Raw genomic sequence first — 23,694 nt, 5'->3', positions numbered from 1 at the left:
ATTTCCAGACCCATTCCTCTTCTAACCCCAGGCAGGTCTAAGACTAGAGCACCGGCTTGGAGCAACTTTTCAATCTGTGTATTAGTGTGCCTAATTTACTGCCGAACACACTCGCCAAGAAAATGCTTCGTCGCGCGTTGGCGTCAGCTCAAGGGTGATAGTTGTTTACACGGGAATGGAGTTGCTGGTGCTCTGCTGTATATCGAGCTTATTTACAGGTTTTCTTTCGCCAGAAAAAGGAGCTTTCGTGGTATAAATAACAACACTCTTTCTCTAAATAATTCTAAAATTAAGTGATTAAAATTTAAATAATTATTGCTCCATCGGTGCAGAACGTTCCGTTGATTGCCTAGCCTTCGAAAAGGACCCCTTTTCACACACAGACAGTTACCCGTACTGTAGTCCGGAATATGGTTTAATTTAATAAAAACGGCAAATTAAATTATCTCACCCTTCTCCTCTCCCCTTTTCAATCCACCCCACCGTGCACCTGTTTAGAATCCCCAGAATCCGGGGAATACACAAAATGGGGTGACACATCCCGTGCCACTCATTTTTCGTGCTAATTTATAACCCACGAGTCGCACACCCGGCACAGCCCGGTTAGCAAGCTCAGATTCTTGTGTCGGAGATGACGTGTGTTTTTTTTTTTCTATTTAACTCGCTCTCCCATCGTACGCTCATTTTGCAACATCCACCTTCAACACCTTCGCCCGGTGGCCTGGGGCTGGGGCATTGTGCACACCCCCTCCCCCGAGGGTAGGGGTGCACAACTGTAACCGCAGAAGCACTCAAATTATCAATATTCATCATCGCAAATGGCGCCCGAGGTCGGAATGGGTAATTAAAGCGAATACATACAAATAACATTTGCTCCACCACCGGCCACCCATCCACCGACGCTTCTGCCGCACGGTGCAACGCGCGCCCAGGCAATAGCTCTCTGTGCCACGATATTTTTTCATTAACGAAAACATTCGAATGGGCCAAGCACGGATATGGCTGGGCGTGCGTTGGGTGTGTTTCCTGTTGCCTTGCTTTTTGTGTCATTTTAATTTGTCATTCTCTTTGAAAAGGGGGGCGGCAGGGATCCAAGTTGGGAACAAGTTATGCTTACGGTTGTGACCTGTCGGGGAAGCAACATTGTGTATGAGAAAAGTTGGTTGGAAAAGTCAAGCACTTGGACCTTGAGATGCTGCAGCCTGAGTAATGAGTCTTGCAAGATTCACTTAAAACTGGTTGAGTTAAATTATGAAGGATGTATCAAACAGTTTTGCACGAGGTGATGTCTCTTATCTAGATTTCTAGCTTAGCTAACTTGGTCTTGGCCTCCTTCAACGATTTCCAAATCTCCTATATTGCTCAACTTTTGAAAGTCACGGCAAATGAACTTAATTTAAAAGGACTCAGCCTCCTCCAGTGGGGCGGTCCGGTTTCGTAAACGACAGCAGCGCCGGTCTTCACGCACAGGACCGGATTTCAAATCCCATCTAGACCGCCTCGCTGTACGTCGGGCTGACTACTTTGCTATGGGTAAAATCAACTCACAGAAAGCCAGAAATGGCAGGCCGGGACCTTTCAAGGTTGTAGTGTCAAGGAAGAAGAAAAAGAAAACCTACGCTTCTACCATGTCTACTTTCCGCGCACGATTTCTTGCGATCTTAAACTATTCCCTCAACCTGATTCTCTTGAATCACATGTCCATGAAATCTTGTAGATTATGTTCAAAAGCTTCAAAGCTTTCATTAAACTGGATGTGATGTACTTAACCTAGACTACTTATCATTGCTTTGTCCATTCTGTCTCTCTCTCTGCCTTCTCTTGGAGTCCTTGTAACTCAACTTCAACAGAACGGTGGTCTATCTCTAGAAATACTTTAAAGAACTTCGACGGTCAATCTGAGGATTCTCTGTTTCCATATTGTTGTCAGCTTTTGAGTGAGAGTCTCTTCCTCAGAATCGGCAGCTCTTACACCGGCTGAGCACGATGCGGATCTTGAGTCCCTTATCTACTTCTAAACTTCCACAGAAAATGACCATACCTAGTAGTACTTACCTTCAATTTTGATGTTAGTTTTTATGTTACAATCAAAGCGTTCGATTTGCCGAAGATAAACCTCACAACGAACCTTGCGAAATAAATTGTATACCAGAAAACGAAGTATAAGAATAAGGTCGATCAATTTAATGCAGCTAAGAATGGAAATCATGTGCCAGGAATAGATAGGTTTCCAGTGATCAAGCCTTTGCAGCCCAATGTGCCCGCCTGAAATCAGGTCAACATTTACTGCACGGGAATGTGTTTCCTCTTAATAATTTTAAATAAAGAAATTCCCAATAATGTGTATGCGCTGATATGAATATTTCAAATCATCTCGGTCGAACCAACTTCATTGTAGACTTTTCTGGGAAACATCTCAAGAGAGGCCTCTTGATGTACCTTCATAGCGGTACATCTTTCGAAGGCTTTCGGGAATGTGAGGTGTAAATTCTAATTACTTTACATGAGATTTTATGATGGTTTTTTCCGCACTTGGAACCGAACGTGTCACTTAGGCAAATGAAAAAGGCGAGCGTTCATGGATATTACGATCATGAACGTGTTCTTCCATCAAATATCGAATTCAGGTGGGGTGATGTGTCCCGTAGAAATTATTGATAAAGGAGCTTTTATTCTAGGAATATATTTTTAATAACTTATAGGCCTTAAATTTCCTACACCCTGGCATTGCCTAGCTTGGTTTAACCGTCCCTTAATTGTCACCAGCATGCAAATAATGACGTGGAAGCAGGTAAATATTTATATCGATTATCGACACACAAGCGAGCAGCATTGAAATCGATCTCGGTTGTTGCGACCCCGAGCCCAATGTTGATTACTTATAATTACGTTTAAATTGATGATTAACATTCCATCACCTGCACTTTGGCTCGCTGTCATTAACCTTCCACACGGAGATGGAGAACCCTTCCCGTGCCAACCGTTTGGCCGGCCCCAATGTCCCCCAAATTAGTGTTCGCTCGCGTGGTTCAATCAATTTGCTTCGCAACCAGATACCACCTTTTAACCGTTCAACATGTAGTCAATTTGTCCTAAAGTGCCTATTACATTCAATGATTGGCATTAAGCAGAAAATGTCAATGACGACGGGTCACTAAGCAGTAGTGTAATGTTTGTTCAGCATAAATTTTTGATGCCAGCTCCATCCAATCAACCGGGTGCGATTAGGTGAGCAGGTTTCAAACAAATTGAAAATAGTTTGTGGAAAAACAGTATCCAATCGGGTGGCAAATTTGAAGAAAGCCGGAACAAGCATTTCCCAACATTTGCAATCATGCATGAATGCTTCCACTGTGCATTGGGGGTGAAGATTTCGGAGTAAAAACCATCCCAACCGCTTGCCTTAGATTCGCTTTTAATAATTTAATCATCTCGCTGTGAATGTGACCCACGATGCACACGAGCACATGGGCTCCCGGCTTTCGAGAAAACTCCAAGAAGCGTTCGACTAACATGCTTCACGCTTCCGATGCAAACGAAATGCGTCATAAGCCCACGGGAAGGGGTGGTGGAAGGGTTGAGAGGTGTGTGAGTTTTGAAGAGGAATTGAATGGAAAAAAGGGCACATACACACATACACAAACAAACCACCACCAGCAACCCTCGCGCTCAGAAGCGAGGGCGCGTCACACGAAATCAATCATCGTAATTAAATTTTCTCTCCGGCAGCGGCTTTTCATCTAGCGCTGGCGAATTTATTTGACTTCTCATCGATTGGAACGAGCTGAATTTTAACTCATCCCCACATTTGCCATCCCTAACTACACACAGAAGAAAAAAAAACATTCACCGAAATAGCATTGAGTTTAAATCAATAATGAATGAACGATGAAGCGAAAATGGCATTGCAAAAATGGCACTCCCCGTAGCTGCTTCCGTTGTTGCTCCCGGTCATACGACCCAGGAAATGCGATCGACGTACCGGGCCCGTGTCGGAGGTGATCGAGAGAAACATTGCGAAACGGTTGCAATTTTCCAGTTCCATTTCTTCGAGTCGTCGCGCTCTAACCCTAAGGGATAGGGAAAACTACTTACTACAACCATCTTCGGGCTAGAAGAAGAGAGAGGGCAAAAAAAAAACAAGCAAGGCATGGAGTGCAAACGAGCTTTGCAACAGCTTTTTAAAACTTTAATTTAACATTCAGGACCTTCGAGGCGAAGCACACCGAACGGAACACGTATCTGATGCGAAAGAGGTGAGCGTGTGTGTCTGCTTAAGCACACGAGGATGTAGCGCTCGTAACGATCAAAGTTAGTTTCGGAACGAAATCAGCACTTTAAAGATGGTAAGCACGGGGACTGCGGGTGTGTGTAGAGTTGATCTGTTTATCATAAATATGAATGAGTATTCCTTTACATGAAAGTCTCTGTGATTATGAGAAATATCAACGGAGCACACCGTCGCGAACTTCCTTTGCCGTAACTACAGCCCTTGGATATATTTACTTACAGTGAGCACTAAGCATAACAGAGCGCAAAAGACGTTCCTTGTATCTTTTCAAAATCAATGTATTGAGAGAAATGAGAAAGAAGGGAGAGGAGATTGCGAGAAAATTGAAAGAGAATCGAGAGATAATCAAGAGATAATCGAGGGAGAATGGAGAGATGATCAAAAGAGAAATGAGAGAAAAATGCGAGAGAAACGAGAGAAAATTGAGGGAAATTCGAGATGGAATCGAGAGAAAATCGAAACAGAAATAAGAAGGAATCGAGAGAGAATCGAGAAAGTAATGAGGGAAAATCGAGAAAAAACGAGGGAGAAATGAGAGAGAAATAAGATAAAATTGAGGAGAAAATGAGCGAGATTCGAGAGATAAATAGAGAGAATCGAGTGAAAATAGACACATCATCGAGAGAGAAAAGAGGAAAAATAGAGGAAAAATCGAGTGAGAATCGGGAATAAAATGAGAGAGAATCAAGAGGGAATTTCGAAAGAAATTGAGTGAGAAAAGAGAGAGAATTGTGAGAGAAATGAGAGAGAAAAGAGCCAACATCGAGAGAGAATCGAGCGAGAAATGAAAGAGAATCGAGGGAAAATTGAGAGAGAAATGAAAGAGAATTTCTCTTTCCCTCATTTCATTTGTCTCAATTCTTTCTCAATTCTCTCTCATTTTTGTCTAAGTTCTCTCTCACTTCTCTCTCAATTTATTCTCATATTTCTCTTATTGTTCTCTTGATTTTATCTCAAATCACTCTCTTTTCTATCACGATTTTCTCTCATTCCTCTTTCGATCCACTCTCATTTCTTTCTAGATTCTCTCTCGTTTCTCTCTCATTTCTTTCTCCATTCTTTCTCATTTCTTTCTCGATTATCTCTCGATTCTTTCTCATTTCTTTATTGATTCTCTCTTATTTATTTTTATGTATCTCTCATTTCTCTCTCAATTTTCTCCCATTTCTCTCCCGGTTCTCTCGCATTTATCTCTCGTTTCTCTCTCATTTCTCGCTTATTTCTTCTTCATTTCTCTCTCATTTCTCTCTCACTTCTCTCTAGATTAATTCGCATGTTTTCTTTCATAGCTCTCTTGATTCTCTCCCGATTATCTTTCATTTCTTTCTCGATTTTCTCTTATTTCTCTTTCGATTCGTTCTCATTCTCTCTCGTTTCGCTCTCTTTTCTCTCTCGATTCTTTCTAATTTCTCTCTAAATTTTCCCTTACCCGCAATTTGAAACCCGGTCCTGCCGTGGGCAGACAGCTACTTTCGCCTCGAATTCCGGCCCAAACTTTATCTTGACTTCTCTGATTCTTGACCTAGACCAACAATAAAAGCGAATACCAAAAGGCCAAATGGGGAATACCGTTCAGCGTCTAGGCGGTAGATAAATAATTGAAAGATTAAGACCCATAACAGGCAATGATTCTTGATTAATAGCGTTTTAAAACAATACATTGCATAACTTTAGGCGCACGCTTTTGAAGCTTTATTTTGAGCTGTTGATTTTTAAAACTTACAAAGTCAATTAGCAACATAAAATTAGCGCTATCATGAACCAACAAATAAAATTTAAATTTACAAACCTCCATGCTTTTTATTTTTATGGATGATTTGTTCGCGAAGCACTAGAACCCGCAAAAGATCGATAGCAAACCGCAAAAACTACTCTCCCGATCGGAACAACCTACACCTGACCAACACCATGGCAACAGCAGCAACAGTAGCCAACTATCGAACTTATTTGATTTGACACTAAGAGCCTTCACGGTAGCCTTTTTTTCTCACGACCGACCGAAATCTCGTTAAAACTTTCCCATTTTACACCTACCCGCTTGTCACCTTGGCTGGCTGATTGGAGGTAGGGTGGAGTGGGCAGAAGCACTAGGAGGGGTGGAAATGTTATTTTTTTCTCCCCCTGCCCTGCATGCTACACTTACTCGAAGCAGAAATCTCAGGCCCCGGGCCCTTTACGCCTCCTTTGTGTGTGTGTTAAGTTCCTCTTGAGAAACTGGACCTGGCTCATCCATTATAGGCCCTTAGTGCCCTTTTGGATAAATCCTCCGCTAACCGTGGATAGTTTGCACTCCCACCCTTTCCCAACTTCCCACGGCAAACAAGCTAAACAATTCATGCAAGCTACTTGCCATCGCAAAACACCAGTGTAACACCCGGTTAAGCCTGTTTCTGATCGAGAGCGAGTGCGAATGCGGGCCCGAGTTCTTGAGCTTTCGGGCACATGAAATCAGAAGGGTGGCAGTGCAAAAATAAAAACTTGCCCCACTCGCTTTTCAAAAGCGTGTAAGACAGTAAAGTTAAAACTTTTTCGACGCTGCACTACTTGCTGTCAGCAAGTTGGATCGTGCGGTACCCTGGCCATCCCACCAGCCCACGAAGTCGATGCAGCGTGTTGCAGCTGCCACGTAGCTATGCACACGGAACATGGGGAACGACAAAAAAAAAACATCTAGCACACACTCACACACACTCGATGAAAAGCCATCGAAAGAGCGAGATGAAAGTTTTTTAATGATTTATGTGGCTACTTCACCTGGCCGCCTGGGTTCGGAGCGTTCGCTCCGGGGAAGTCAGGTGAACTTTTCTCCAACCGACCGAAACGCCGAATCGGGCGACCCAGCTACGTCGACGACGTGTGAACCTGCACCTTCATGCGGCCAACCACCATCCAGCAGGATATACAGCGATTTGGTGCACTCATGCGAATGTTGACTGCGGAGAACCTGGCTGGCGCTGCTGTTGCTGATGCTGGAGTGCCTGCAGCTAACTGAAGGGTGGCATGTTGTGCATGTACAGGGCAGTTTTTTTTTTTGCTACAGGATTACTTTTTACAGGGAGGCCCTTTTTTTGCATTGCAGCGATGATAGCACGTTTGGAGAGATTTTTCATTCGATTACAAGGCGAGAGAAGGGCGGGAAGAAAAAAAAAGGCCGTTATCCATCCAGATGAACGGTCCAGCAGTTAACTAGTTTAGGAAAATATTATGGTAGGTGATGATGTATTTGCCTGGTCAGTTCAGGATGCAAATAGTGTTAATTTTTGCTTTAAATTTAATTTTCATTCATCACCGTTTGCTTACGATAATTTTATTACTTATCGAATTAAGCCCAATGCAAACAGAAAATTAAAATTGCAACCAGCTGCATCGTAGCACCACTGAGGCACCGGGTAAATGCTCAGCAAACGATCGATAATCCCCGCCCGTGTGTTGAAAATCCGCAACCACAAACCCCCTTTCCCGGAACGGTGTCATGCTGCTTCCGGGCTGCCGGAGAAGTGTGTTACGACGGAAGCCAACTTCGCTGACGTTATCGGCATCGGTTGAGAAAAGGAAACTTTGTTCAGCAGTGGTCGGGTTCCCGGTACCAGCTCTGTACCTCTGTGGTTGTACCTTCGGTTCCGATCGATCGAACAAGCTAATAATGTGAAGCATGATTTAGTATGCATTTTAAATAGAATATTGGTTATTTTGAATTGTTTTTTATTTCATCTTTAACATTCATATAAATTACTATTTTTATCATTTTTCCCTTTAAAACCTTCCATGCCACTTAACACGCTACTGATTATTATAAGTAGATATCACAAATGTTATGAACACTTCTCTGCGGTTCCGGTCCCTCTGGTCCACTTAACCGCACAGAATAAACATACGCCGTTTGCTGCGCTTTTTCTTCATGAGTTCCTCTTCCGTCAAGTCTTCTGCTGCCTTCGTTTGGCCACCAGCCACGCTCTTACCACGATTCTTTGCTTGATCGCTCTGTAATAGAGACACTTGGCTTTTAGCAATCCATTTCCACAAACTCTCTTCATCGCTCTACTCACCACAACCAGTACACCAACTTGCAACGGTTTCAGCAATCGCATCGCATCCGACGAGTGGCCAAAGTCATCAAAACCCTTCGTACCGTCCTTACCGGCCCACTCGGAAATCAGCTCACTGCCACCCGGGTGGTCCTCCATGTAATGCGTTACATCGTACACGATGTCCCGAATCACAATCCACGTTGGATTGCCCGCCTTACCGTTGCGCAGGGCCACTTCCGCCAGCGTGTACTCAATAATTTCGCCCGGCATGATGTGCAAACAACGTGTGCAGAAACAATTCCGTTCCGAGCTACCAACTACCAACGAATGGACGTCCGGTACGCGCTCGGCAAAAATTTTATAGATCGCGTCCTATGATCTGATTAGTGTAATCGGAGACGCGTGCGTAGATTATGGAATGGACAACGGTGGTACGTGATTCCGATCGGGGCGCTGGTTTGTTGTGGGTGCATCAGTCCAGACCTACCGCACGTCTGACCACATCAAAGATAAGTAATGATTGTTTTTTGACGTCACTTTTGTCAGCTTATCATGCAGCATCAAGGAGTGCGTAGCAATACGGCCAGGCCGTTCTTTATGAATAAAAAAAAGGAGTGCGTTGTGGATTATAGTAGTATGATTTTTTGTTTTTTCATCATGTAAGTTTGTTGGAAAATTAGAAAGTTTGTTGGAATTAGAATAACCAGGAATCCAATTCATGGTTATTTACACAAATTCAAAAGGGAAAAAAATCCTGGGATTGCTTGTAAATATACACAGCTATCCGGCTTAAAAATGAATTTTTACCTTCAATTGACACTCCTTGCTTGGAAAATAATAGATCGTGAGTAATTATAACATAATTTTTCATTAAAATCGTTATTTTCCACCCAACAAATACCGCATGAAATATTGTTGCTCGTTTTCAAACGATTTTTTCAAAAAAAATCAACCAGTAAAGAACTCAAGAACTGAACCCGTCCGTCATAATCACTCCGCTCGATGAAACGTCAACCGCTCTTGACAGCTTTGATCGTTTTTATCGTTTTCATAGAAAAACAACACAGGGGAATAGAAAAAAAACACACACAACACATTTAGTGGTCGTGACGAAGAAAAAACGTATCGTAAGCAGTAAATCGCTGTGTTTTTCATTACCTCCGCAATCCCCACAGGTATTGTCTTATCAAGGTGTAGTGCCAGAACAGTTCCGCATCGAGCTGAATGCATTAAAGTGTGTTCCGAAAAGCAGTTGCTCGAGCAGCCTGCCTCCGTAAACTGCGATCAGATTACGTGTTTTGCGACGTGCGTAAGGAAAAAAACGCACACACTCTCTGCTATCATCCGATTACACACACCGACCGCAAGGACAACCCATTAGTTGGTGCGGTCGTTGTCGTCGTTGCTGTTTGTGCAACGTTGTGAGGATTGTGCGCGTTGCGGATAGAACCGTGATTTCCTCCACCAAAGAAAACCCATTTCACGAGCGTGGGAAGTTTAAGTGAAATTTGAACAAGCCCCACTTCACGGTTTGGACTCGGGGGATTCGGATAATGGCAATGTGTCAAAGGGCAGTCGGTTGCTGTCGTTGTCACTGTTGTCGAAATGCCTGTTGATAGAAAAACAGTAGGACCCGTCTCGAAACGTCGGACGATGACACGGATACGTCGGGATACGGTCGGATTGCGAAGAACCACAAACGCAGCATTGTACGCCACTACCGCCCTACCGTCCGGTACGGTACATTCGATGGAAACTTCCATCATGAGCACGGATGATGGTGTACTATCTAGCGCCACGGCCGCCGAGCAGATGGTGGTCGTGCAGGATGTTTCGGCAGCGATTGAGCAACACCAGCAGCACCAATCGGTATCGACGATGGCACCGCTGGTGAACGGTGGCGGCATTACCGTTACCCTCGCGGCGAACGGCACCGTCACGGTGGACGCGAACGACGGTGCGGATGGTGGCGATAATAATAAGTACGATGTAGCTGATAAGGATGGGAACGATTTGCCTGCTATTGATTTCGCCAGCGCAACGAACCACAACACTATGGAGCCGCAGACGACGGCGGCGACGACCACGACGCCATCGGTCATCAGCGCTGTCGACGATGATAAGATGCGGTGCTACGCGTCGAACCCGGACGAAGATAACGAGACGGACGCGGCGATGATGATGGTGGATTCTGTGGGCGCTACCGAAACGGCCCACTGCAGTAGTGGCAGTAGCAGCAATAGCAGCAGCACCAGCAGCAACAGCAACAGCAGCACCAGCAGCTCCAGCGGCAGCAGCACCTCCGGCAGCAGCTTATCCCAGCACCCGGAACCGGCCGAGGTTGAAGAAGAGGAAGGTGACGAAGAGGAAGGCGAGGAGGAGGATGAGGAGGAAGAGGAGGACGACGATGAGGACGGTACGCAGCAGGATGAGGAGGAGGAACTGCCGCCAGATCAAGTAGCGTCGTCCGTTGCTGATGAATCAACCAGCGTGGACAAACAGCTGCACATGATGCAGACGGACGATGATCCGCTGCTGCAGGAAACGCTAAACGCCATCATGAATGGCGCGGAAGGAATCGAGGTGGTTAACACGTCCGAGGAACACGAGCACAACGATGCCACCAGCGAGGCTGTCCCATCGGATCCGAGCATAGCGCGCGTAATTGCGGCCGAGCTGACCACAACACGCCCCGGCAACGAGGAGGTCGAAACGGATCGGAACTATGAATGTACGTACTGCGGGAAGCTGTTTACCCGGTCGAACACACTCGCGTACCATCTGAAGGTACACACGGGCGAGCGTCCGTTCAAGTGCAAACACTGCGCCAAAGCTTTCCGGGAGCAGTACAGGCTTATGAAGCATCTGAAGACACACTCAAAGTATCGCAATAGACGATTAGAACGGACGTGCGTCGTCGATCAGCCGGAACGAGTGATGGTCGCACCGCCGAGCGTTCGTGTCCATCTGCATCGGGGAGCTTCAGCTGCGCTGCTAGCCGGAGCGAATGGGATTGTAGCAGCGGGCGAAGAAGATTACACCACCGGAGATAGTGAACGGTTCTTCAAGAGCTACGATCTTCCGGATGGTTCCGTCGCGATGAAGCTAGAGCCGGACATTTCCCTCACGGAAGATGCAGACATTCCCGAGGTAGGGCCGGAAGCGATGCTAGCGACCGAGGAGGTAGAAACTGCTGAGGACCATCATCAACCGATCGACGAGGAGCACAACGCGGAAGATCCCAACGGTGCCCAGGAAGGCGTTGGCACCGGCGAAGGGAATGAAATTCGATACCAAATCATCGAGGAGAGAATTAAATCGTTACAGCGCGAGGTACATCTGGTCAATCAGAACCTTAACCGGGTGGAAACTAAGGTGGACGGGCTGACCAGAATCATCTCGCTGTTTATTGGAAAGTTTGAAGATGAAGCCGAGCTGGCCAACCAAGCTGCTCAGCTACAGCAACAACAACAACAGCAACAGCACCAGCAACAGCAGGAACACCAGCAAGACGAACAGCAGGTACTTACGACCATGTCCACCGAGAACGAGACGGTGGTTCCGGTAGCGTCCCTAACCGTGGTATCCCAGCCACCCAACCACCACCACCACCAACACCCTACATCTGCTTCCTCTACGTCACCTTCACTTCAATCGCAAAAAACCATCTTCCTTACCTCAACAACGGCGTCACCCCAAACGGCCACCGCCACCCAGGTCCAGGTTCAACCGGTCGGCGTGTTCCAAACCGATTCCTCTCCCATCGCCACCAGCAACCCTGCTGCGCATGTTGCTCCGCGTACCAAAGAGGCTCGGTCGGCCCATCATCATTACTATCAGTTCGCCGAACCAACGACCACGACGGTGGTGCAGGTCAAACCGGAATCTTCTCCACCACCGTTGGCGATAAAGGTTCGTTCGCCATCGCCGACACCATCACCAGCGCCTCAACCGTCCTCCGTGCCGCCACAGACACAGCAGCTGACGCTGGCCGGTGTGAACGGTGGCAATCAGCTGCTCGATACATTCCCCGAGATACCGGAGCTACCGATCAGGACCGTGAGCGATTTTCTCGACCTGAACGATCACTGTACGGATAATGAACAGTTCTTACTGCAGATGGTACGTTGACATGGGGCACAGTGTCTTGAAAGAGGACCATTTTCTTACATATTTTCTCATTTTTCCCACCCCAAAAAAAAACAGATGATACGGTTACACCAGGAAATACACAACTCGCAGCCATTCCAGCGGAACATCAAGCGTATGATGGAAGCGCTCGTCACGTACGAGGTTCTGTGCCAGTTCAGTTGGAGCGGTAAATCGGCCATTAATGGACGTAAGTTGAGTTCGATGTAATAATTCTCAAAAAAAAAAAATCGCCAATTTTTTCATCCCGATCTCTTTCCCTACCACCAGAGTACACCAAGTACGTGTTCGGGAACAGTTTGGGCATAATCGATCTGCTGACGAAAACGCTCAACCTCGGCAAAAGCGCACAGGAGGCGGAAGCGAACCAGAAGCCCATCTTTGCCGCCATCCAGAGCTTTATCAAGCATTCGAGGCAGAACATGATACGGGACAGCCGGAAGCGTCGGGATCCGCGCGGTCTGGTGCTGACGGCGGGTGGCGAAGTGGTGGCGGGGATGGTGGTGCCCGACACCACCACCACCACCATTGCGTACCACGTGAACGGTGGCGAACGGTTACAGATAAAGCAGCTGCGATCGGAACGGCACCACCACCACCAGCAAGCGGAGCTGGTTAATCCGTTCTAAAGTGGCAGAGCGGCCGTGTCTCGATGGTGTAAATAGGTGTGCAATAGTTTCGTAACAATGTGTAAAATGTATCGGAAAAAATTAGTATGTAGGATATTTGTTTATCAAACAACAAAAAGCACTATTAAATGCGTCATAGGCTCATACATTCTAAACGCGCTGTTTCATGTCCTTTAACTAGAAGGAGGATTTCTATGAGGATCATATGCTTCATCATTGGTTCCGCTCCGTTTGTTAAACATTTAGCTAAGTTTGATTTTATTTTCTACATTAAATTTGCTTTACACACTCACACACAAATACCCACACACACACACACACTTTCGCATTTAACTTTCGCGTAAAAATAAAATCCCTTTCCAACGTACGTTTTTGTGGTGGAGCAGCGCGCGCGTGTGTGTGTGTGTCGAATAACTTAGCAGTTGCAGCCAGTTGTTTTATAACTTTTTTGCCACTTTCTCTCTCTTTGACTATCTAATTTCGAGCATACGAGCAGCTCACATAACTGTCCTTTTAAACGCAACACTAACAGCCAGGAAAGTAACAAGAGCAGAAGCTAGAGAGGAAAGGAGTCGTACGTATGTAGCGAAAAGAAAAGGGATCTCCCCCCCCCGCAGACACACACATTGTTCCATTGGACAGTGTTTGGTGCAATATACATCTATTTTGCGCGTGTGGAAACCTATCCTAGAACACACCCGGCAGGAGAGATAAATTTAAACGCCGCCCTTATTGATAGATGATAAAATTAATTGCTAAACGATACATACATGTGTGCGTTTTTCATCCTACTAATCCGCTACCGGTTGCCGTTGCTCCTCGAAACAGTGGCTGAGCGCATCGAAATGATCCATACTAAATCCGCCAACCGATTTAACTCCCGTCAGTCCGGCCGCCGTCGTCGCCATGCTCATCATCTGAGGGGTGGTGGCCGAGGAGATGAGCTGCGGCGTGACACCATTTGCAGCGGTAAAGTTACGCAGATAGTGATAGAACCGGCTGCCCCGTCTTTCCGTTAACGATCGATCCCGCTCGTGACGGCAGATTTGGCGTAGGAGTGGTTCGTAATCGCAAGCGGTCACACGCGAGCGGATCCCGTTCACGCCAATGTATGATGATATGGTTTGCCTGGAAGAATTTGAAAGAAAAAGGATATTGATTAATCCAGGAGAAGCAGGTTGGTAGTTTTGAAGGGCAGAAGAAGCTCGGTAAGTCCGAACCCTACTCAGCTAGCCGAAGAGAGCAATCTCCAAGCAAAGGGAACTCCAAAGGTATCCTTCCTTCTTGAGCAAGTCGAGAAGGTCTAATGGAGTTGCGCACGGGGAGGAGGTCTTGATGGGATTTGATCCACGGTCCTGTCGTGTGAAGACCGGGACCACCGGACTGACCCTATAAGCGTATGTCTGTGGTTCCCAGTCGAAACCTTCCATGTTTGAGCATCTGCTGCTCAAGTGCTGAATATCTCTCCAGCGATTAGACCGTGGCCATTAAAAACAATGTAGTATAAATGACATACAATAGACCACAGAGTGTAAATTTTTGTTTGAAAAATTCGAAAGCCGTGAGCTAGCTCATCATCGTGAAGAAACTCACCGGCTTTGGTCACCTAAAGGAGCCTGTGCAAAGCAGAGACTGGGAACGCTTAGCATATAGTGTAGAGACCGAACCATAGTGTAGAAAGAGATAGGAACATACATTATCCTTTGCAAGACGGAATCCTGCGGGATCGTTAGGACACAAGAGAGACACTTTCAGTAGAAAAAAGTTCTTCCGGAGTCTTCACACGGCAGGACCGGGGTTCAAATCCCATCCAGACCGCCTCCCCGTACGCAGAGCTGACTGCTTTGCTACGGGTAAAATCAAGTCACAGAAAGCCAGAAATGATGTTGTTGTGCCAAGGAAGAAGAAGAAGAGTTAAGGGATAACAAAAATGGTGCCTTTTCCCGCTTATCCAACCCTACCTTGGTTCCTGTTCCAGCTTCCGCAACGCATCGTACGCTTTGGCACCGTTTCCTTTCCCACCGCCCGTCGTCTTCCGCACGCTTTTCGGCCCACTGCCCGCATCTCTACCCCTGCTAAACCACTCAATCCACGATCCTTCCACCAGTGCGTGACCCAGCTCGTTCGCTAGCTGCTGCTGCTGCTGCTCGTCCTGTACGTCCTTCCCGTACCGTATCCGATTGCGCTGCGTCACACCCCACCCAGCTTCCGCGTGGCTTATATTCTCATACAACCAGGCCAGCTCTTCGCATGCTGCAACATCCGGAGCTTTTACCACTTCATTCCGTACAATGCTGCCACGCTTGCTGCCCCGCTTGCCAGCCGAACTGTAGCGCTTCCCTTTATCATCTTTCTGCACGTTGGGCGTAGCAGCGGGCACCGTTACTGCCGTCCTTAACACCAGCTCCATATTACACCACAGAACGTTGAAATCCAGCGGGATGCGCAGCAGGATCGATTCGTTTTGATTGCGCGTAAACAGCTCGTACAGTGTGCTGTGATGATGCTTTGCTAGCCCACCACCTTTAGTAGCCTTTTTGCGGCCATTTTTCGCCGCTGGTGAATGTCGATCGATCTGTTCCTGTTCACCATCATCCTCCTCTTCGCGCGTTTCGTTCAGTGCCGTGTTTAATTCCTCACTATCGGCAGCTCGCAGATCGGTCCGTTCGTGCGTGGCTGGGAAACGTTCCATATCGCCACCGCTCTGGATGAAAAATTGTAGCTCGTTCAGCGTTTTTCTCATATCCTTCCCGTTGTACGCGTACAACCGGCCGAGATCGTGTTGATCAATCGGTATTCTTTCGACGAGCGCCAGCAGCGAGAGGAACTTTGAAACGTTCCCTATACCCGGCGCAACGTACCGGATCACATTATTTCTCGACATGTAGCGGGCCATATGGGTGCAGGATGGGTTCGTCGTCGTCAGCACGATTGGGCGCTTGGAGGTCGCTATCAGCTGATTGATCGCTGCCAGAAAACCATCGTCCTGCTCGAACACAATGTCCGCGTCTTCGATCAGTATGAGCGACAGCTTTTTCGTCCCATTTCCGTTCGTTTCGCTAAACGATGGCCTTCGCTCTAGGCAGCGGAACACGCCGCTCAGTCCATTCTTCCCTCGACCGGTTCCCCTTTGGCGACCGTTTACCAACAGCCCGTCGGTTGAGTTTGATCGTTCCGACTTCTGTCGCACCTGGTGGCTCTGTGTCGCTTCGAGCAGTTCCTGCAGGATAATCTTGCCCTTCCGCCGGCTGCTTGCGTTGATTTCCAGCACGTTAAAATTCATCTCGTTTGCCACGGCGTACACGTTGGATGTTTTACCGCAACCGGGTGGTCCGACCAGCACCACATGATTGCACACATTCGAGCTTGGTCCGTTGGACGACGAGCAGTTGCTGTCATTGGCGAGGAGAAAATCCATATCATCATTCTTCTCGGTTGACATGAAGTAGTGGCCGCTCTGAGTGGTCACTTCGTTCGGGCGTTTCTGACTTCCGGTCTCGTCCTGCCAGAGGGACAAAAACTGGGTTAACATGTTCGCAGGGGAAAAGTTGATCAGAATCTGTTCCGTATTTTGCGGTTTGTATTTTTCCGTGAACAATGCTTCACCATTCCGACAGGCAATCGTTGGTTCGATGATTTCGAAGCTCTTATCCGTTAGGTGGTGAGTGGCCTCTTCCGGTTGCTTTTCCTCGTGCTGTGTCCGCTGCCGATGGTCTTGAAAGATGGCACGGAACTGTTTGTAGCAGCGGAACACGGGAAAGTGCGGAAAGCGCTGCTTGTAATCACGCACAATCTCCTTCACATTTTCTACCTCCGGCAGCTCGCCGTGCCCGCCCGCACTGCCACCGTTGTCTACCCCTTCCCTTTCATCGACAACGATCGGTTGGATGCATTTCTCTATTGCTTCATCATAGTCATCCTCACTGCATCCGGTAAACATTCCTAAACGAATTTTCCCTCCTTTGACGCCTTTCGTGGTGCTCTTGCCTGGTGGAGATTCTACCTCGGCCGGGCGCAACTTAATGAAACTGTGCGCGAAATTTACCGTCGCTAGCGTGGCTGGAAGGTTCTGTCCATCCAGCTGCATCACGTGACTCACCAAAGGAAATACGGGCGACTCATTCAGCACAAAGTCTTCGTATATCGCACGCTTTTCTCGCTCCTGACGTAGCTTTTCCGGGATTCCTGACATCAGGAACAGCTGACGAGCGCGTACCTTCTCCGGATCTTCCTGTGGAGCTTGTGATTTTCCACCCATCATCGTCCGAGAAAACACAGGTGCCAGCTTAACGGATTTCGGCGTTGATGGCCATTCGTTGGGAGGGATCGTCTTTCCAGCCTCCCCCGTTTCGCCCGACGAGAACATCCGCAGCGAAGGACTCCTTACCACCTTCATTGCGTTCGGCGATTGTACGTTAATGATCTTCAACGGGGTGACGATCGGTGGTTTCTTGCTCGTAGCAGCAGGTTTTTGCTCTTCTTTCGCCGGACTGTACTTCTCGAAGGCAGAGTAATCTTTGATGCGATTAGCACACGATCGCCGAGGACGCGATGCAGAGGTTTCCTGAGAAGCAGGTGTGCTGGTCGTCGATTTTATGTCTTTGCTATCCTCATCATCGATCAACACCGTTACGACCGGGGTGGTATTGTGCGATGAACGAGTTTTGGGCGCTTTTTCCGTCGGCGGAGAATCGTGCTTGTTGGCTTCCGGTGTCAGCTTGGCGAAATATCCCAACAGGCTATCCTTTTTCTTTCTCGGCGAGGATAGCTGCACGAGAAACTCATCGTCCGACGCATCTTTTACCTTTTCCTGTTCGATAATTTGCTCCACGGGAATTTTCCGCGGTCGGCCTCGTTTTTTTCGCACAGGAAGCTCTCCGTCTGTTTTCGGTGTTTTTTCGGCGGAACTTTCGTTAGGCGAGGATTTAGGAATCTGCTTTCTTTGCTCCGTTTTTGGCCGCTCGGGAGAATTCGTTAGTACCAGCACTTCTTGCTCCTTTTCCACTGATTGTCGCTTGTCGCTTGCCTCGCCATTCATGTTACCGATCAGTTTCTTCAGTCTTTTGGCACGCTTCTTCATCTGATGATCTATGTAATCTTCCTCAGCCTCTTCCTTAATCTTTCGCTTGCCGGCCCCTTTCTGGGCAGCCCACTGCTGCAGCTGAAGCTGGCGCACGGCTTTCTTTTCGCGTGCCAACTCCTGGGTGGGGCTCAGCTCGCGCACATCCCGCTCTTTGCCGGGAGAGTTCGAACCGATACATTTGGAGCGTGCTTTCATCATCAGCTGAAAAGCGTTGACCGTTTTGTTTTCTTTGCCCGTCTTTTCAACCGGTTGCCCAGTAGGGATTCCATTGGTGGGGGCTGGAGAAGTACCGTCCGTAGCTTCTTGTTTCCGGTCTGGTTGCACTTCCTTCAGACTTGCGTGTAGAGTTTTCGCTTTCGATTCGGATGTGCCATGTACAATTTTGTTTTCACCATTCTTTGGACGGCCTTTTCCTCCCTTGCGGTTGTGAGAATCTAAAAAAAAGAACAAGAAAAATACTCATATTATTGTCTTTATTAAACTATTTTGCACTGCAACCTGCTGCTCACCTTTTTTCTCTTTACGATCCATATTTTCTTCCGACTGTGTACTTGGCCGATTCGAGTCTTGTTCTTCCTTCCTCTCACAGTCCTCGTGTGTTGCTTCCTCCGCTGCAGCAGCTGCCTGCCTCAAACGTGCGTGCTTCTTGGCGTGTTTACGTTTCTTGAGCGCCTTCAACACAGAGGTCATATTATCCGCTATCAAGCGGTCGAGCTCTGTCTGGGACAGGGCCAGTAGCGCTTTCCCGGACGCGGTCGACAGGGAAGAAGCTGACGAAGCTGATGACGAGGCAGATGCAACAGATTCCGTCTTGTGTACCTCAATGTCGTTCAGGCATGGTTTGGTACTTGTTTCCGCTGCCATTATCATCATTCCACGGTATGCATTCGTGCTACATACGCTACAATCAAACCATATCGAGTAGGTCGCAATGGAAAAGTCCGTCCGAGGCACTGGGATGAAATGCGAGAAGCAACGTCAGCCAGGTGCAGCAGAGAAAAAAGTGCTACCATCACACCAATTCACACATTTGAGCTACGAAGCTGTAGTGATTCTTTTGCGCCAGAAGCAGCAACTGTTTTTCGTCTGTATTATGGAAAAGTGTCACTAAATTCTGTTAATTTTCTGACCCACATTCCGATACTTCGTAAAACACAATTTTCGACTCTCTTTGACAAGTTGTGTTCGCGCGTATTTCCTCGAGTTTGTTGTTGGCAGTAGAGCTGTCAAACTGGCCATCAATGCAAGCGCACACTGGGTTTGTTGCGGAAAGAATTTACACGTATTTTATTTCTAAAATAAATGTTTCTGTTCAATTAAATGCTTGTATATTGCGCAAATGTTCAAATAGCCCACCATATTCTTCAGGAATTGTTTATGGAACTAAATATAACCAAAAAGCATTTGTTCTGAGTGTTTTGTAAAATTGCAGCAAACTGCATCTGATATATCGCAGCTCCTGTAAAGCCGCGTGGATGACAATCTGTAGCTTCAAATACTTTGGTCTGCAATAAATTTCCGTTGAACATACTCTGAACTAAAAACGCATATCAAGTACTATTATCTTAAAATGTGCGAAGGAAATGATGTCGCATCTTTGATTAACGACCCGATAAAATATTTTTATCTAAGCAAAAAATAATAACATAACGCACCGTAATCACCGTATTGCTCTGGTTCGCCTTTTTTATCTATCGGTCTTTATGTTTATTATAAAATTTCTAACCAAACCAAAACCACACACAGCAGCTTGCATTTCCTTCTTCCGCGACACGCAACCGGTACGCACACGCCCGTGAGTTGTTTCACGATCGCTTGATTTCCATTTGCGATAGCCGTACCAAAAGCGATCAAAACAAACTACAAAGCAATAAGATTTGTGCAATATAATAAAAACACACAACACCCCCCCCCACAAAGCTACAGCTCACGGTAGTACGGCATGAAGTAATCGATCGCGCTGGTCTTCCGATCGGGTTTCAATCCGTCGGATTTACTGGCCCACCGTTGGCGGGGAAAGAAATTTTAAACAGATGGAAAACCATTGGACACTAATGGTTGCGGCGATGGAAAGCAGCGGGGGGAGCGAATAGGAAGAGGAAATTGGGGAACGCGTTGCACCATGTAAATGTCTAAATGCATTTGAAATTTGAAATTCGGTAATCACACTTCAATCCTCACCGTTCCAAATGTCGAGCGGGGAGTAATTGAGCAAAAATGACAAATTTTTCGATGCACTTCAATAGTTTCGATTTTTTTCGAGGCGTATCAGAAATTGCAGCAATTTAGTGGATAAAGAAACAAACCGTTTTTGTGCTTGTTGGTTTGTGAGTGGAAATACGATCGTTATGTAAGTAGAAAATTAATTTAAATGGAGGAGTTTTCCGATACAACAGGCAAACAAATGGTCATGTTGATTTCCCTATCAATTATCAGGTAAAAGATGAATAAATAATCCGTTTTCTGAAATCGTGTTTAGCTTTAGACAAGCATTCAAATGCATCTCTTGTATCAAATCTTTTTCCAAGAAAAAATGGTTTCCCAGCTTTTCGTACCGTACTGGGATACGGCACAACGATACACCAACAACCCACAGAGGTTGTGAACTTCTCCTGGTTACTGGTGATGCTGACAAACAAATCTATTCCCCGGTTAAGTTTGTTCCCAAATGAATAAAGTAAAGCGGCCAGCGACAGCAATGCGATGAGTTGCGATGAGTTTTACCAGATACTGGACATCAACTTCACTTGCATAACACCACCGCAGTGTCATCGTCATCGCCAACAGCAAACATCATTGTCTAAAAGGGGTTTGTGCAAAAATTAAATCCCCATCCGGCTGCTTTCAACACGGGGAGAATCTTTTTTTCCTGCTTTATTTTCACCTCAATCTCGACGCCTCACTCGACTCGCTCGACTCGTAAAGATTGTTTGCAAATCGGGGCACACTACAAAGATCACGAACCGCAACTGGAGGAACGCAGAAGCGCGGCAGACGCGAGACGATCAGTTGCAAATGCATCATCCCGGCGGCTACTTCGAACGGCGAAATCGAACGAAAAACACATTTATCTAACCCACGAGCTTTAACTATCTCTCTCTCCTCCCGGGGGTTTGCTGAGGTTCCCGTAGCATTCAGCAACTTCAGTAAAAGCTAACGAGCGCACTCGTTGGAATCCCTTGTTGATGCTACGGTTGCATTGGTTTCCCTTCCCAATTTGAAGCCCCAAGTGATTGAATGGTTTACGAAAATCGAAAGAAATGCTAACCACTCGCTGGCGTGGAGTGAGGAAAATCAGGAAAAAGGTTAAACTTTCGCCTCGCTTGGAGTGGTTGCAATTTGGTGATCCGCAAAGCACTTTCGTCAATCAATCGGCAATCGGTTTTGTCGCAAGTTGCTGCCGATGGCTAGGAAGGCTAGCAGAGCACTGATGTATTTATGGACGTCAGGATCGTAAAGTGGGTGTAACGGCTGAAGTTATCTCCTAGTAGAGATCTTATTAGCCTTGGCCAATAATAGGCTTGGGTGTCTGGTGGCATTCTCATGACGTGACGTGATTCTATCTTCACGGTCAAATAGGATCACTTTTTCTTTTAAGAGCTACGATCAGTTATCCAAAACATTGGTGCAAGGATCTCAATCGCTCTCTCTCGCTCCCTGTCCTTCTCGTTGTCCCTCTCTCCTTAAAGTTAGATAAGATACCACCCAGCATTAAAGCTCTCTTCCCCAACCATACACATCCGAAGCGGTGGTAAATTTGATTATGCCGAGTACGTTTGTCATGCACGGAACACCGACGATGATTGGCGATGGGCTCACAATGCATGCGCGTGTCACTCGATAATCACTCGCCAGATGTCATCACCATCGCCGTTAGTTGATTATGTTTTGCGTAATGGCGTAATTGTGAATCGGGGAAGTGTTTTTCCACACACACATACACCTTTGTGCACACGAATAATGCCGTCCGACACAGGAACAGGCACGATCAATGGCCATGTGTCTTGTGGCCATTGTGTAGGTCCCACTCACTCCTATCAGCGATACGTGCAGAGAAGGAAAATGATTAATGGTTCCTCGTGTTTTTTTTAAACAATTGGAAAACAACACAAAGGCAACACCGGTGTGCGAGTTAACAGTGTTATAGAATTATTAATTAGAAATCCTTTTCCACCGATTGCATGCGGGTAATGTTATTCGTAACAAAATTTACAAGAAAAAAAATTGGAGTGATTTGAATAACGCTCAGCACAAAATAATGGCCCCAACAGCCGAGTGAATCATCCGCGGCTGGGCACAGTTTAATATTCAATTTTCCAACCTCCCTTCGGCTTCGGCTGCTTCTTGCCAAACGGGCGGGCATCAAAACTTTCCAACGCTCTGCATGCACGATGATAAAAGCGCGGCCATTAATCGTTGTGTTTACGATTCGGTCAGTCCTCTGCTTCACTGCTCTCCCGGGAAAATGCTGGGATCGTAATCGGTCAATGGCTACTTCTGCGGTGCGGTCGTTCAAGCAGATCATAAACTGATCATGTTTTCGATTGAATCATAAAATATGTACAAAGCACGTGTGTTCGGGTTCGGGGACAACATGGCTTTACTGACTTGCAACTGTTGCTAGATTAATCACTCGCGGCATGACATGTCAGCTGCAACTTGCACGTGAATATGTCTTGAACAACTGAATTCTTGGAATCCCAACTATTTTGAAGGCTTTAAGCATACCCATATCCATCAAAAACATCCTTAAAATGAAGTCTTCCTTTCATTTCCATCTCCCATCGGGCCAAGCAATTTCCTCATCACACTCACACACGGTCGTTGAAAGGCGGGAAAAATAATTACTCCACTCGTAAGGCCTTCACTTCACCTCACGCTATCATGTTCCGGTGTTGGCCGGTACAGTTCCGTGGTGTCGGTACACCGTCGCCATAATTTCTACACGTGTACACTTGCCGTGTACATTCATCCGTGAGGTAATATTTTTCCTCGGTTCCTCGGCGTTGGCCGTTTGCCAAGCATGCTTTTCAATTTTTATTTGGATGCGGATCATTATGCTGTTTTCCGAGACCGCGAGGTGGGGGGACCCGAGGACCATTTTCCGTTCGAACGCTACGATCGAATGAAACGCTCTTAGGCAAGAGTGCCAGCCAGGCCAGCCATGAAAAGCCGCCAGTTTTAGTCGATTGCGCTAAATGGTGTCTTTCACTCGCCAAACGTACGCTGGCGCCGCATCCCTTTCGCGTGGAACGCACGTACCAGGAAGGGAAATGCCGCCCAGATGACACGATGTTATCGATCGTGTGATTTTCCAAAATCACCTCCACCATGGTGCAGAAAATTGGTCGCTTTTAGTGTGACGGAAGCCGGGTGCGCGATGTGGATCGTGCGCATTTGCTATGCCGATCGATCGAGCCGCCGTCAACCGCTCATCAGTCTCGATGAACTTCAGAATTGAAGCGAGCGCAGCCTGCGAAAGTTGAACCATTTAATTGCCCCCCGCCAACCGCA

The 23,694-nt window shown here is 46.8% G+C and overlaps 3 protein-coding genes across 4 annotated transcripts; 1 reads left to right on the top strand and 2 right to left on the bottom strand.

Annotated features, from left to right (window-relative positions):
- Positions 1 to 8,017: 8,017 nt before the first annotated feature.
- LOC118510495 (cytochrome b5-like) lies at positions 8,018 to 8,976 on the bottom strand. The gene is made up of 2 exons (XM_036052389.1): positions 8,338 to 8,976; positions 8,018 to 8,272 (listed from the first exon to the last, which is right to left on the bottom strand). Exons 1-2 carry the CDS (start codon positions 8,587 to 8,589, stop codon positions 8,144 to 8,146), a joined length of 381 nt encoding a protein of 126 aa, XP_035908282.1. The 5' UTR covers positions 8,590 to 8,976; the 3' UTR covers positions 8,018 to 8,143.
- A 391-nt stretch (positions 8,977 to 9,367) lies between these two features.
- Positions 9,368 to 13,524, top strand: LOC118510494. The gene is made up of 3 exons (XM_036052387.1): positions 9,368 to 12,441; positions 12,526 to 12,658; positions 12,739 to 13,524. The coding sequence occupies exons 1-3, from the start codon at positions 9,925 to 9,927 to the stop codon at positions 13,095 to 13,097; spliced, it is 3,009 nt and encodes a 1,002-aa protein (XP_035908280.1). The 5' UTR covers positions 9,368 to 9,924; the 3' UTR covers positions 13,098 to 13,524.
- Positions 13,222 to 19,387, bottom strand: LOC118510493 (ATPase family AAA domain-containing protein 5). 2 transcript variants are annotated; one of them, XM_036052386.1, is made up of 4 exons: positions 18,690 to 19,387; positions 15,059 to 18,614; positions 13,868 to 14,225; positions 13,222 to 13,784 (listed from the first exon to the last, which is right to left on the bottom strand). In XM_036052386.1, the coding sequence occupies exons 1-3, from the start codon at positions 19,051 to 19,053 to the stop codon at positions 13,889 to 13,891; spliced, it is 4,257 nt and encodes a 1,418-aa protein (XP_035908279.1). In that variant the 5' UTR covers positions 19,054 to 19,387; the 3' UTR covers positions 13,222 to 13,784; positions 13,868 to 13,888. The 2 variants fall into 2 exon arrangements, with proteins under 2 accessions (XP_035908279.1, XP_035908278.1); XM_036052385.1 differs by having other exon boundaries at positions 13,222 to 14,225; positions 18,690 to 19,133; positions 19,315 to 19,386.
- Between the last annotated feature and the right edge of the window lie 4,307 nt (positions 19,388 to 23,694).

This window comes from Anopheles stephensi, chromosome 3 (assembly GCF_013141755.1).
Source record: "Anopheles stephensi strain Indian chromosome 3, UCI_ANSTEP_V1.0, whole genome shotgun sequence".
NCBI lineage: Eukaryota > Metazoa > Arthropoda > Insecta > Diptera > Culicidae > Anopheles > Anopheles stephensi.
This window is presented reverse-complemented; position numbering and strand designations above follow the sequence as displayed.

Coding starts and splice junctions, on each gene's coding strand:
- LOC118510495 (XM_036052389.1), bottom strand. CDS start 8,589: ATGCCGGGCGAAATTATTGAGTACACGCTGGCGGAAGTGGCCCTGCGC. Junction 8,273..8,337: donor AAGTTGGTGTACTGGTTGTG/GTGAGTAGAGCG, acceptor TCTCTATTACAG/AGCGATCAAGCAAAGAATCG.
- LOC118510494 (XM_036052387.1), top strand. CDS start 9,925: ATGCCTGTTGATAGAAAAACAGTAGGACCCGTCTCGAAACGTCGGACG. Junction 12,442..12,525: donor AACAGTTCTTACTGCAGATG/GTACGTTGACAT, acceptor AAAAAAAAACAG/ATGATACGGTTACACCAGGA. Junction 12,659..12,738: donor TAAATCGGCCATTAATGGAC/GTAAGTTGAGTT, acceptor CCCTACCACCAG/AGTACACCAAGTACGTGTTC.
- LOC118510493 (XM_036052386.1), bottom strand. CDS start 19,053: ATGATGATAATGGCAGCGGAAACAAGTACCAAACCATGCCTGAACGAC. Junction 18,615..18,689: donor GGATCGTAAAGAGAAAAAAG/GTGAGCAGCAGG, acceptor TCTTTTTTTTAG/ATTCTCACAACCGCAAGGGA. Junction 14,226..15,058: donor AAGCTGGAACAGGAACCAAG/GTAGGGTTGGAT, acceptor AAATTCTTCCAG/GCAAACCATATCATCATACA.